Here is a 13,031-nt window from a genome sequence, read left to right as displayed (position 1 = left end):
CTCAGATTTCGGAAAATATCATGGTATTATCCCTTGCAATAATATTATACGGCATTTTTCGGCCAAAGATAAATTTACTGTTTTAATCCTTTCCTAAAGTTCCAATAGGTTGATTTAATTATAGAGTTGCCTTAATTATATGTACTTAAATAGATGATGTGTTGTATACTTATTCCGGAGCTTATGATCTTGTTAGAGAGGAATGGTTTAAAGAGCCTGTACGTGGTTTGGGCATTTCAGTGATGGTTTTGTGCTCGAGTCTGGAAACAAAACCTTGTGTGTTGTTTGGAACTAGGGTATGCCCGTGCCTACGGCCCGCGAAGCGTTGACGTGCCTGCGGCGCTACCTCGACGCTCGACGTGCCGAGCAAGGCAGGGAAGTTCATGGGTTCCTTACAGGGCAATCAAGTGCCTCCAAGAAGAGTGGCACCCAGTAACAGGTGTTCAAGAAAATGGAAGTGCAAAGCAAACTTAGCCATTGTACATAGTTTAATTGCATCAAGTAAATATAAACTCTGGTTTGTCAGCCTTTGTATTTGAGAGGGATTTGTAATTTTTTTTTTATGGAATATCCTTCCCAAGTTTGGATTCATTAACTTGTACGTATATTTGATGCTCCTACACCCAACTTATGCCATGATTGTTATAGTGTTTAATTTGTACGTATATCCTCCCACCCCACCCCGCTATATTTGATGCTGAGAATTCTAGTATCTACACTCCAACTTATGCAGTAATGGTACATGATTGTTATAGTGTTTAATTTGTAACGGGGAAAAATTAAATGGCAATATTTTGTCTTCTTCCTTTTTCAGCGAAGGGTACTCATATAGGATACCCAACCATGTCTAGCAAGCCGGGATGTGTCTCTGATGCATCTTCTCCTAGTTTATCAACCAAGTATGTGCATTTTTTATAAGCTGACCGAGCACAGCAATGATAAACGAAATTTTCTTGCATTGGTTTTTCTTCTTAAAGTTATTGCTACATATATTCATAATTCAAATTAGACATAAATGAAATACATAACGGGAGTACATGGGTACATGGCAAATTGAGCCCACTTGGAGTTCTATGATTTTATCACAGATTTTTGGTGCTCACACGTACTCGTAGGTCTGCCTCTGGTTTTAGGGGAACAACCACAAACTTGGTATTAAACCCTGTTCGCTTCAATAACTTTTAACAATTTAATTTGGTCCACTATGACTGATTTGACAAAGAATTCAGGATTCCACACATATTAAAAAGAAATATGAAGAATATCAATCTTCAACCAAGAAACTAAGTAAAACCTTAGTTACTGCACCATCTTTATAGTTTATACAAGTCTGAATGTTAGTAGAAAAGAAATCTAGTAGAGAGACGTAGCACACCATGACAGTTTATGTAAGTAACACATTCAACTCCTCCAAGCGAACACCTTTAGAGAAATCCTGAAGAATGGAACAATTAACTGTTACTGGATCTCAAAATTAAAACTCAAGTAAGAAATAGCAATTTCTCTTCTCAAAAATTGAAACTTGCATTGTCTTCTAAGCATTGGTGTTAAATTTTGTTACATCAACAATTGGTGACAATATATTAATAAATATACATACAAGACTCAAGTATGGGAAACTGGTATTTAACTATTTACAGTGGATGTTGTCGGAATACCCAGCAAGCATAGGTTTGTCTTTTTCAGGCAAAGTTTCACACCTGTCCCAACTGTTCGGCTCATTCTATAGAAACTACATTTTTCACACCCCCAAGAAAAAATTTAACACCAATGCTTAGAAGACAATGCAAGTTTCAAGTATGGGAAGCTGGTATTTAACTATTTACAATGGATGTTGTCGGTATACCCAGCAAGCATAGGTTTGTCTCTTTCAGGCAAAGTTTCACACCTGTCCCTAATTCTGCTGGGAATATCAATTCCCAAAGCTAGATAAAAGTTAATTTTACTTAATATCCACAATGTTGCCCTAGTGAGCCCAAATTGCAATTCAACCTCTTCCCAGTTGTTGCTGGGTTTTACCCCTAAAGGCCTTGGCGGCATGATGTGGTAAATAATTACATATATGATATATCCATGATCTAGGATAACTTCCTAACTAAATGAGGACTAAACCATGGTGTTACCATCATGCTAATGAGCTAGGCTCCTATCAAACATACCCCTTTTGGGGTACACCCACAAGGTATCACAGAGCACCTCGCTGTTAATTTTGCACAAAAATACCATTGCACTTAACTGAACATAATTAAAATAATATTAAGATCAAAACCACATGATTTTTCAATTTTATCTTTTCACAGCATCTTAGAACTTAAATGACAATAAAAGTGGAAAATCAGCAGATTGAATTTTCTTTTGGAATAAAGAAACGTACAGCAATAGCTGAACTGCCAAAAAAAAAAGGGCATATGCAAAGCTCACATGCTTCCATCAACTCCAGTGGAATACCTGGAAAACCTTCCCTTGAGCACCTTGAACCATTTTTGCTTCACAGTATGTTTTTGCAAACTCGTATTTACTCGTTCCCAGCAAGCCAGGCCTACACAAAGTGGCATCATTGTTAATGAACGACAGAGGACATCCAAAAAATATAGAAAATAAAAAATTAATCTAGGTTAGTCATACTTCCAATATAAGGCATATAAAGACTTACCATAACATATCTATCTGATGAAATATGTCATACGGCCTATGATCACCTAGGAGGAAACACAAAAAAGAACATAAGAACGCAGCGTGATGGAGTAATGTTAGATAATGTCAAACCTAATCAAAAAAATTGCTAGGATAGAAAGTTGACAAATGGTAGAAGAGCCTGTCAACTTGCACTTTTCTTATTCTTACTTTAATTCTAACAGTTGCCAACTGCGGGAACATTTTTTTGGCTGAAGTTATTTTGTTTATGTTAATACCTCAATCTCGTTGATTGTTGACTATCTACACTATTCCGTATTTTCATAGATCGCCGACAAGATGAGAAAAGAGGTGGGAGTGGGAGGGAGTGATGCGGGGGCTAGGGTAAATGTTGGAAGAGAGATTAGAAAAGAAGATCTGATCTTATGATCCAGACGTTATGGATGGAAGTAGCATACCAGGTGGGAGTCGTTCTTTTTGCCATGTCACAACTTGCTAAAAGACAATGATAACTATTGGATGGAGACCGTGCGGCCCTACACCATTGCTTTTTATTAGTTTTTATTAGATAGAGATGAAAGGGGTAATAAATTACTTTTGTGTTAAATTTCTAGTGACTAGAGTAGAAAATTCCAAAGGCCACCATTGCTACATGCGCGCTCATGTGGACTGTAGCTCATCTTATCCGTTCAGTGCCAGATCCCTCAGACTGTTTGGCATTGTAACTATACTGTACTATATTGTAGGAGTCAAAAAGATGTATGGCAACTTTTTCCCGAATTCCAACAGAGATGCTCTTAGATGATGAAAAACACAGGTTGCAACCGAACTCTAGTGATGCTGGTGATTTGGTCTCCTTCATCAATATAATACTATACACCCCAATGGCTTTTGAGATTTTGACAGTCAAAATTGGTCAGGATAGCTACTAATTGTGAAAGTTCCTCACTTAAACCTACAAATTGTTGAAGCTGCTGAACTAGTTCACAAATTAACACTTCGGTGCTTACACGGATAGTGCAACTCTTGTCTTGATACAATTGATATATAAGTCCTACTAATCAAAAGCGCAAATGATCTCATATATAAAAGGATAGAAAATTAGTATGTTGAGCATTTCAGTCGCTCTACAATAAAGTAATCGGAACAGAGAGATGCATTAAAAGATGGTACACTGTCAAAATGTACAACCACCACGTTGTAACAAATCAATCTCAATATTCAAACACAGTAAAGGATACACAAGCAGGCCTAGCATTCACTAGCTTGGGATATCACCAGGAGCAGGAGGTCCTGATCGAGCATTTAACAGGGGTTGCAGAGCTTTAACCACAATGCTCATGTTCGGCCGGAAATCAGCTTCATATTGCACGCACAGAGCAGCTACAGCAGCCATCTATATCCAGCATTCATAAATACATATTAACATATCAATTAGATAAATACCAAAAAGTAATATGCCGAAACGGTCTGGCATTAAACCTTGGATCTGTTCTCTCAAATTTGGATGTTATAACCTGAAAGCAAGTTAAATTTGGTCCAACATTTCTCAGCAAAGGTTGCAGTTGCTGATTCACTTTGCAGAGCATTTATTTATGCATGGTGTAACCATGCCCACAAGACAAGATGAAGGTGTAATTGAAAGAAGCATGAAGTACATAAATTACCTTAGCAACGGCCTTGGGAGGGTAGTCTCCTCCCAATCTTTGATCAACGCACTGTCTTACTTTGTCCTCACTGAGTCTTGGTGTTGCCTGGAAGTTTTACGAATATTTGGAAAAAATGAGCACAAGTCTTGTACAAGAAGAAAAGATCAGATCTGAATTTCCAATGACTAAACCAAGTGCATGAGAGGAATCCAAATATGGAAAGGAAAAAACATTTCAGTGAGAGAACTTTACCCAAGTCACAAGACTCTGTTGTCCTCGAGGTAATGTATGATCAACAGGTTTACGGCCAGTCAAGAGCTCCAAAAGCACAACGCCATAGCTGTAAACGTCACTCTTTGAACTCAGTTGTCCTGTCATTGCATATCTGCATATTTAGAAGACACTGGTCAACTTTGCAGTACAGAAGATAAACAGACAAATTACCACCCCCACCCCCACAAACACAGAGAGATGAATGTTCATAAAGACACACTCAACTACGAAAAATGTATTAATTCAGAGTTTCCTTGCATTGATTTGTGTAAGATTACCATGTTCTTTACCTCTCAAAATATCAACCCTATTTATCATTCCAACTGCTATTGTTAGTCACAAGATCAAAACCTTTTAGTCATCTCGAACAAACTTACCAGCATTATTTTTGGCAAGGGTGCTGTTTTAAGTTTTATTATCCGAGTCCTACTAATGTCATCCTCATTTTCATGTCATGTTTCTGCCCAAAACTGAACTCTGTAAATCCCGAGTTGTTTAAAGCATATTTGTGGTCTAATTAATTTTTGTATCAGACACTCATCTGTAATCTGTGGGTAATTCAGGCAGTGGTTGAGTACTTAGGATGTGTCATGTGCGTAACCAGAAATCCCATGAATTCACAAATTCATTAATTTTCTTTATTTGTTGCTTGGTTTAACAATAGGAAAAAAAAACTGGAAATTGTATTCTAGAGTTCTAATACTTTGGTTCCCAACCTATAACAAATTCCTTGGCCCCTATGTCATGTGTTGAAAGCCACTCTTTTATGCTTCTAGTGCAATAAAGAAAAATCAATAAAATATAAGAGAAGCAGTTAAATTTCAATAAAGATTTCAAAACAAAAAAGATCACCAACTCATATAAATAAACGGTGTGATTGACTGCACAACAGAATTTTACACAGTAAAACCCACTTTTCAATCTATTTTTATAAAATAACATTAATAATACTAATAAATAAATCATCAATGATATGCTTGCAACTTTTTTTTGATACATAATAGGTTTTGCAATCAACTTCCATTCTATCTTATTTTTTCCCTTTTTTCTTTTTGGCATATATCCCAGCAATCGATTGATTCCCACAATTGTAGACATAAAATTCCGCAATACAACATAAAACTTTGCAAAATATATCGTAGTTTGACCCAACAGTTTTGATAGTTCACCGATTAAGGCCACAGTACATCCTCCTCTTAGAGGTCATATACTGGAAATACCGGAAACATTGATTATTTTGGAAAAAAGATCAGTTGAAATATTGGAAAGGTGGAGAAGTAAGAAATTTGCCAACGATTTCAAAAGTACAACGGAATCCAATATCAAGATGGGACAGGTGATGCCCATCCCGCCTCGGCACTTGTGAAGCTCTGTAAACCCATTACAATACAATTTTATGCTGACCAAAAAAAATATCCTGAAATTTGCCGCTTCCAAAAGTCGGATCCTTCCATCCAATAAATGGGTCTCCTTCACCTCGAGGGTAAGAACTAAGAAATCTAAATCCTTCTTCTCGTGTTAAAAAATTATTAACTTTTATTTCCTTCCGTAAGACCCAAAGAATATCAATTGAGAAGTGTCTCAACCACCGAAATTGGGTTTGTTCATGTAATCTATTCTATTTTTTGAATGCAAAGCAAGAAATTTCTTTTCTCGAGTAAAACAGAAGTGTTTCAACTAGCCAGATGCCTTCCACGGAAGTGGGTCAGTACTCAACATAGACTCCAACGCATCCTTCATAGAAACAACAGACATCTAAGGCTGAATGAAATAGACGAATACTTCCTAAAAGTGAAAAGCACTAGGAAATGACCGACATTCTCTTCCACATTTTTGGAATTTTGGTAGAGGGGCCTATGTTAGGAAGATTCAAATACCTCTCTTATTCAAACTCTCTAGTCTCTCTATTAGTATTCTTTTGTTAAGGGCTACCAAACAAAAGAAAGCAACTCTAGAAGGAATAGAATCGCCCCAAATCTTTTAATAAAAAAGTTGCTCCAAAATCTCATTAGCTTGGAGGACTTCCAGAGTGTTTTTTGGACAAGAACTCAGAGCCCCATAGCTTGCTCCCATTGCAAGACACTAGTGAAAGCAACACAACCCAAACTACATCAACATAGCACCCCAATTACACACTAGTCTGTATGCATGCTCTATGAGCATGTCTTTTTTGTAGACTTGTTACTTCCTGTGGAAGGTGATTATGTTTAGGACTTTAGGTTGAAGTGTATGGTGATAACTAGAAAAGCAAAGATAATAAATCGGGAGAGAAATTACATCGGTAATATGCATTATTAATATTTGTAACCCAAACTGACAAAAAGTACACAACATTACAGAGTCATACTTCATTAAGGTTTATTAGGATATAACAGAAAATGGTTAGTGTTTTTCATGGTTAGTTAGTAAAAGAAATGTAATAACAACCATTAATTAATTAGTCTTTTTATGGGTCCCATACGGTGGGGGATTAAAAATGTACAAGCTTGCATTTATAAAGGTGGGCATGTGAATGAAGTAAGTGACTTGCTGTCTTAGACTTTCACCTGGCAATGAAGTAGTGGAACAACACGTGGCAAGCTTATGAAGGGGTGGTTGTGAGGACGCAAATCAGCTCATTTGGCTAACTCGGGGCCCCTTACAATAGTAGTATAGATAATTTTGAAATTTAGACCTTTAATAGAGAGATTCCAATGGAAGTTGGAGATAAGAAAGAAAATCAACTTTTAATTTTAAACAAAGTTCCTCTTCAGCCAATTGACCTTTTGTAGGAAATTTATATCCACTTGTGTTTCCTACTTTTATGGCACAGGAGCATCAAGTACCAAAAAAGTCATCTTTCTCCTGTCTTTCCACGTTCACCAAACACACCCTTATAACACAAAAGAAAGAATCAAACTGCATGGCCAATTACTTGTAGGAATTTGACCCCTATCAAGATGACCCTATCTCCAGTACAATTCTCCATCCTAAAGGTTTTACCGAAAACACAAAAAGACAAACCACTCTCTAGAAGTGCTCCAAGCTCCTAGAATTGACATATCTTGCGCCAATCCCCTGCCCAAATACTTCACTCACTTCCGCCTTCCCTTAAGCACCTATACAGTAGCCTTGTGGAGGCTGAATTACCAGGCGAGTTATTTACACTTTAACTAAAGACGTGTTTTCACAATTTCAAATACGACAATAGCAAGACCAATGAATGTGCTACACCACATGCTATATGCATTTTGCACCAAATTTGGCCAAAAATTGCATTGCAAGTAAAGTATAGTAAATTTGGTAGGTTATATAGCATAAAGCTATAAGTTACAAAGAACAGAAATTGCTGTCTGTACATTACTATGTAAGGACAGCCCAGTTTCTATCGTCTGTCTGCTTGTACCTTAACCAATTTTATTCCATTAAAAAATCGAAAGGAGAGTAAAATTGTGCCATACTTGTTATACTTGGCTGGTAAAGTATAATGAGTGACAAATTGGTTTGAGCAAAGATGCCTTCTTAAAGGATTATTTGGCACCCATTTGGCATGCTAAACTAGTATGTTGTTTTGGAGTTGCTCTAACCGAGGGCATTAGGCGACCTGCGTATGCATTGACTAGAAATTGACTCCCAACATGTGCAGTAACTTAAAAGTACTTAGATACCGAATGGAAACCTCATGAAAGACGTCACATTTATCATGCTATGTCCGCCGTAAGAATTAAGAAATATAAAATAATAATAATAATAATAATAATAATAATAATAATAAAAATGGGAGGGCATTCAATCTCCTCCCAAGAGAAATGCAGTACAAACCCCACTAGAGATGTCTTTTATCCGCATTTTTGTTCATATGACTTGTTCCATACACGAACCTAGCATTATGACATGGTAATATAATGACGGTTAGATTCACCACGGTTGATTCCATTAGGCTGAGAACTCCTTGGACCTAACATTGCATGACCCATGTCTAATGATACAGGGGATACGGGATTGGTATAGTATCCTAACCACCTCAGTTATCTCCGTTTATATAATAACACGAGATTATAAATTTATAACTCAATTCTATGTGTAACATCCCCAATGTGTTCAATGATATACAGGACATCAGGCTCATTTAGTTGGGAAATTGGTCCAGGTGTCAAGGAGAAACTAAGCACGTATGTCCAATGATATACACGTCAGATTTTTCTCACTAAGTAAACAAAAGCTAAGAAGAAGATATATTCAAGAGATTCAAGAAAGAGCTTACTCTGGAGCATGATAACCAAAGGTTCCAAGAACACGAGTAGAATGAAGGCGTGCTGCCATGTCAGGAGCTTGGTTTGACAGATCAAAGTCAGCAACCTTAGCAACGTCATCATCAAAAATCAGCACATTGCTGGACTTGATGTCACGATGAATGATGTGAGGCTGTGCCTTTTCATGCAAGTACTCAAGTCCTTTTGCTGCTCCTACAGCAATTTTCACTCGTTGTGCCCATGATAGAACTGGACCAGGTTGAGCTCCTTTAACACCTTTCCTCCCTACATTAATGTACCATACATATTACTACTTTTGTTACTGGGCAATGAGTAAAATTAGCAAAATAGGAATAAGCAGACATTATACTGAGAAAACTGGGAGATAAGGAGATTGAATACATAATTGGTTTAAATTTCCTTTGCACATTTCAATTTTTTCTAAATTTGCGCTACTTAAACATGACAAGTTCCAAAACGGAAAAGACGGGCATCAAGGATTAATATTATAATAGATATCATAAAGCATTATCCCATCTTCACTTGGCACATACACATTGTTACGCTGTTAGCACTGATTCCCTAAAATCCTCATTAAATCACAAATCTGATAACTGGAGACCCAGATATTGGGCAGAGATATGTACTGCACAATCAAGGCAATGGACCTCAGAAAGTTCCATAACTAAAATTCAGGACATGGCAAAAGTGAACAAATTGAAAATACTGTTTCCGCAATCGTATTTGGTCTGTGTAATTGAATTTTGAAATGGAACACGAAGCAATTGCACTACCTAGATACAGAAGGGATATGGGGTCCTGATATTACAGTCTCCCTTCTTAAAGTATCTTGGGTAACTTATAGTTAGCAATTTAATTTTCAAAATAATATCAGTGAGACGTGGTACTGCATAGTACTGACCGTGAAGTATATCATGAAGAGACCCCATAGTCGCAAACTCGTAAGCAAGGACACGGAGATTCCCGTCTACACAATAACCAACAAGCTCGACAACATTATCATGTTTTAACCTTGATACCATGGAAACCTGAAAAAATAGAATAACTGAATTAACAAATCACATAACAAGTACAGACAAAGAATACAGTGGATGACTTCAAACCTAACCTGTGCTAAATATTCTTGGTCAGGTTGTTTACTTGAATCTAACTTTTTGATCGCTGCAGCACGCCCACTTTTTAGACTTCCATAATATACTCTCCCATATGAACCCTCTCCAATTAACGCTTTGGTTCCAAAGTTATCAGTTACTTCTTTCAGTTCGTCTACTGAAATAGTAGGAACTGCAATAGGTTGGACTTTTACTACCTGAGCAGCCTTAGTAGAAGGATCAGTGGCATGATATCCTCCATTATTTCCTGCATGATGGTCTTGTTGTCAGATTATTTTGACACAGATGAATCCAGAATCACAGATTTATTTATTAGTAACAAGAAAAATTGTACAAAGAAACCAGAAAAAGATCCAATTGCTTATCTGCTAATGATTCTGATGGCTACTAATTTGAAGCATCTAGAACTTTAGTATAGACCCTTCCATACTTAGGTGAACTGAATCTGTATTATTGGGTGTCTCTTTGTGTCTCTCCGCCTACTTGGAACTAGTAGAGTTATTAATATGTACCTAGGAGTTGTTATCTAGATTTAGCAATAAATATATGAACCTTGTTTTCAAAGGCAATTCTCTGATTGAATGTAAATCAAGTTGTTTTTTTCTTAAGAAGAAACTGTTCTTATTGCTCTTTACTCTTATCCCTTTGGTGCAATTCCTTAGAGTGGCGAGTTATTCTTGTTTTACTTGTATTACTCTTCCTCCTACTATCCGGTGTCAGATTCTGAAGCACAGAAGGTTGGAATTAAATTGGTATCAAGGTGTTGTGTATGCCGCAAACAAGAGGATAAACTTCACTTTGTGTGACCGTCACATAGCTCAAACTCTATGTAACTGGGTTGCTGGAAAATTCAGAGCCAACTTTACAGGTTTGGATATAACAATTAAACTTGCTGAGACCAGAGTGAAACATCTCTAGTCAGTAGAATTAAACTTCAATTATAAAAACCCCCATGGATCTATATATGGGATGTACCATATCTGGTTAAATAAGCGCTAGTCTGCCTACAAAAGAATTTGTATACTTTTAACTTTTTTCTTCTCCTTTTTAATATTATAACTTACCCAGCAAGAGAAAAAATGGTTATCCGGTCTGATCAATTTAGCTATGCAAGTATCACTCTTTTGCTTAACAGTAACACACTAACATGCCACACAGATCCAAAGTACAGTGGGAATCAAGAGTCAATTTTAATTATCATGTCTTAATTAGAAAATAATAAGTTGGGCTTACCTGCTGAATTGTTCACCACATATGGGCCTACATTGTCAGAAGTTCTTCGGACATCATCGTCTTGACAACAACTGAAGCAACTCATATTTCTTTTACTTGAGCAGCTTCTTATCTGCATAGTTGGTACAGACCACGTCTTAAAAACTGAAAAAACACTAACCAGAAAACAACAATGTAAAAACATGTAGTAACTAACTACTATAACCCTCAGAAACCTCAGCCTTGTTAAACGTAGCAAACAGATCATGTGAAAGAAAATCTAGTTGATTGTTTAGAGACTAATGCTTAGCATCAAGAGTGAGGATCAGTGTTGCTAAATGCAAAGTAGAATTCATTCATGGTAACTCATATATATGCATTGCACAGTAAGTTAAGTATCAAGACTAGTTTAAACACAAGAGCCATCGCTTCCAAAGCAATCACATACTAGGATAAATGTGATAAAAACAGAACAATTTGAAGTTTCGATATTACAGTTAGAATCTCAAATATCCAAACTATTGGCAATCATGACAAATCTCATCTCATACAACAAAAGAGAGGGTTCATATGGTGCAACTTTCAAAAAATTAGATCATCACCCAAACATACAAAAAAATTCTTAACAATCAATTCATTGCTCAAATCCACTAGTCTTTTACATACTAACAATAAATCTCCAGAATTGATATCTAGTCCATCAGTTCACCAAAGTCTAAATTCAGTCCAAAGATCAATGAATTAATTCAAACATAACGTTATAAAGATCAATGAATGAATTAATCACATGTAACAACAACTTACTAAGATTTAAAACAGTAATAGTAAAAAACTGACCTTTAGTTTATTGAAGTGAGTCAAGAAAGAAAGAAAACGTGTTTTAGTTTACAGAAATGAGGAAATGAAATAAAAATAGAAAAGAGACACGGCTTTGGCTTTGGACTGTCTAGTTCAACTCTTCTTTGGTTTTTCAGTATTATTATATTCTTTTCTTTTCTTCTGTTACTGTTCTTTGCTGGGCCTTTGACTTTGCAATCAAATTCTGGGGCACGTAGACTATTTTTTTTAGATACTGTCGAAAATGAATGTGAAATAATGACCATGATATTGATTACTGGTAAGACCATGCAATAATAGAAGTGAGATTACTACACGTAATAATAAGTTTAAAGAGAATAATAAAACTGAGATTACACCTACTATGTTTAAAGAGAAGACTAATTATATGGAAGATACAACATTCACTCCAAGGTTAAATAAGGATTTTTTTTTTCGAGATGGTTATCCATGAAAAGATATTGAAAGTGAGTTGACAAATTTGATGTGTTAAAGAAAAACGTTTGTATCGAAGAAAAATATATTGATTGTAGGGGAGTGATATTCTCTATACAGCACGTGACTAACATGGTGGAAATGACGCACCGACCTATGGATCCAGGTCGCATCCATGAGTTAATATAACGCTACAGACAGATCGCAGTATCACGCGAACTACGCTAGGAAGTGACTCAGATACCCCTTCCAGAAGCAATCATGACTAAAGGTGTACTTGCACAAATCTTGGCCGTCAGCTACTGGTCACTGCCGCAAGCTACTTATACAGACAACCACTCCACATCATTAGAGCAGACCTATGAGGACAGTTCTCACATGCTATCCTGATCTCCACCCCTCGTTTGGGACACCCTTTACACGTGGTGGGCAAGGATACACTCTCAATGTCTATAAATACCTCTCCTATGAACTACGCCAGACCTGATTATGCTCTCCCTCACTAAAACCAAGAGCAAGATACGTAGGCAGTTCGCTCCCAAGACGAACTCGGTCCACCCAACAACCCATTCCAGTCCCCAGTCGACTGTGTGTAAGGGAAAGCTAAATCACACCTTTACATTGGC

The 13,031-nt window shown here is 36.8% G+C and overlaps 1 protein-coding gene and 1 long non-coding RNA gene across 4 annotated transcripts; both read right to left on the bottom strand.

The window, feature by feature from the left end:
* Positions 1–1,212: 1,212 nt before the first annotated feature.
* Positions 1,213–3,491, bottom strand: LOC147481030 (uncharacterized). The gene is made up of 3 exons (XR_015207055.1): positions 2,654–3,491; positions 2,449–2,539; positions 1,213–1,435 (listed from the first exon to the last, which is right to left on the bottom strand). It is a non-coding gene; the product is annotated as an uncharacterized LOC147481030 (long non-coding RNA).
* A 201-nt stretch (positions 3,492–3,692) lies between these two features.
* On the bottom strand, positions 3,693–12,239 carry LOC147481029 (pto-interacting protein 1). Of its 3 annotated transcripts, none has more exons than XM_086581627.1 (8): positions 11,971–12,239; positions 11,155–11,266; positions 9,918–10,168; positions 9,711–9,837; positions 8,800–9,073; positions 4,536–4,668; positions 4,302–4,388; positions 3,693–4,030 (listed from the first exon to the last, which is right to left on the bottom strand). In XM_086581627.1, the coding sequence occupies exons 2-8, from the start codon at positions 11,237–11,239 to the stop codon at positions 3,896–3,898; spliced, it is 1,092 nt and encodes a 363-aa protein (XP_086437753.1). In that variant the 5' UTR covers positions 11,240–11,266; positions 11,971–12,239; the 3' UTR covers positions 3,693–3,895. The 3 variants fall into 3 exon arrangements, with proteins under 3 accessions (XP_086437753.1, XP_086437754.1, XP_086437755.1); XM_086581628.1 differs by lacking the exon at positions 11,971–12,239 and adding an exon at positions 11,800–11,937; XM_086581629.1 differs by lacking the exon at positions 11,971–12,239 and adding an exon at positions 11,804–11,890.
* Between the last annotated feature and the right edge of the window lie 792 nt (positions 12,240–13,031).

Source organism: Coptis chinensis, chromosome 8, assembly GCF_015680905.1.
Source record: "Coptis chinensis isolate HL-2020 chromosome 8, ASM1568090v1, whole genome shotgun sequence".
NCBI lineage: Eukaryota > Viridiplantae > Streptophyta > Magnoliopsida > Ranunculales > Ranunculaceae > Coptis > Coptis chinensis.
Note: the sequence above shows the minus strand (reverse complement) of the source record. Positions and strands in the feature narration are given on the sequence as shown.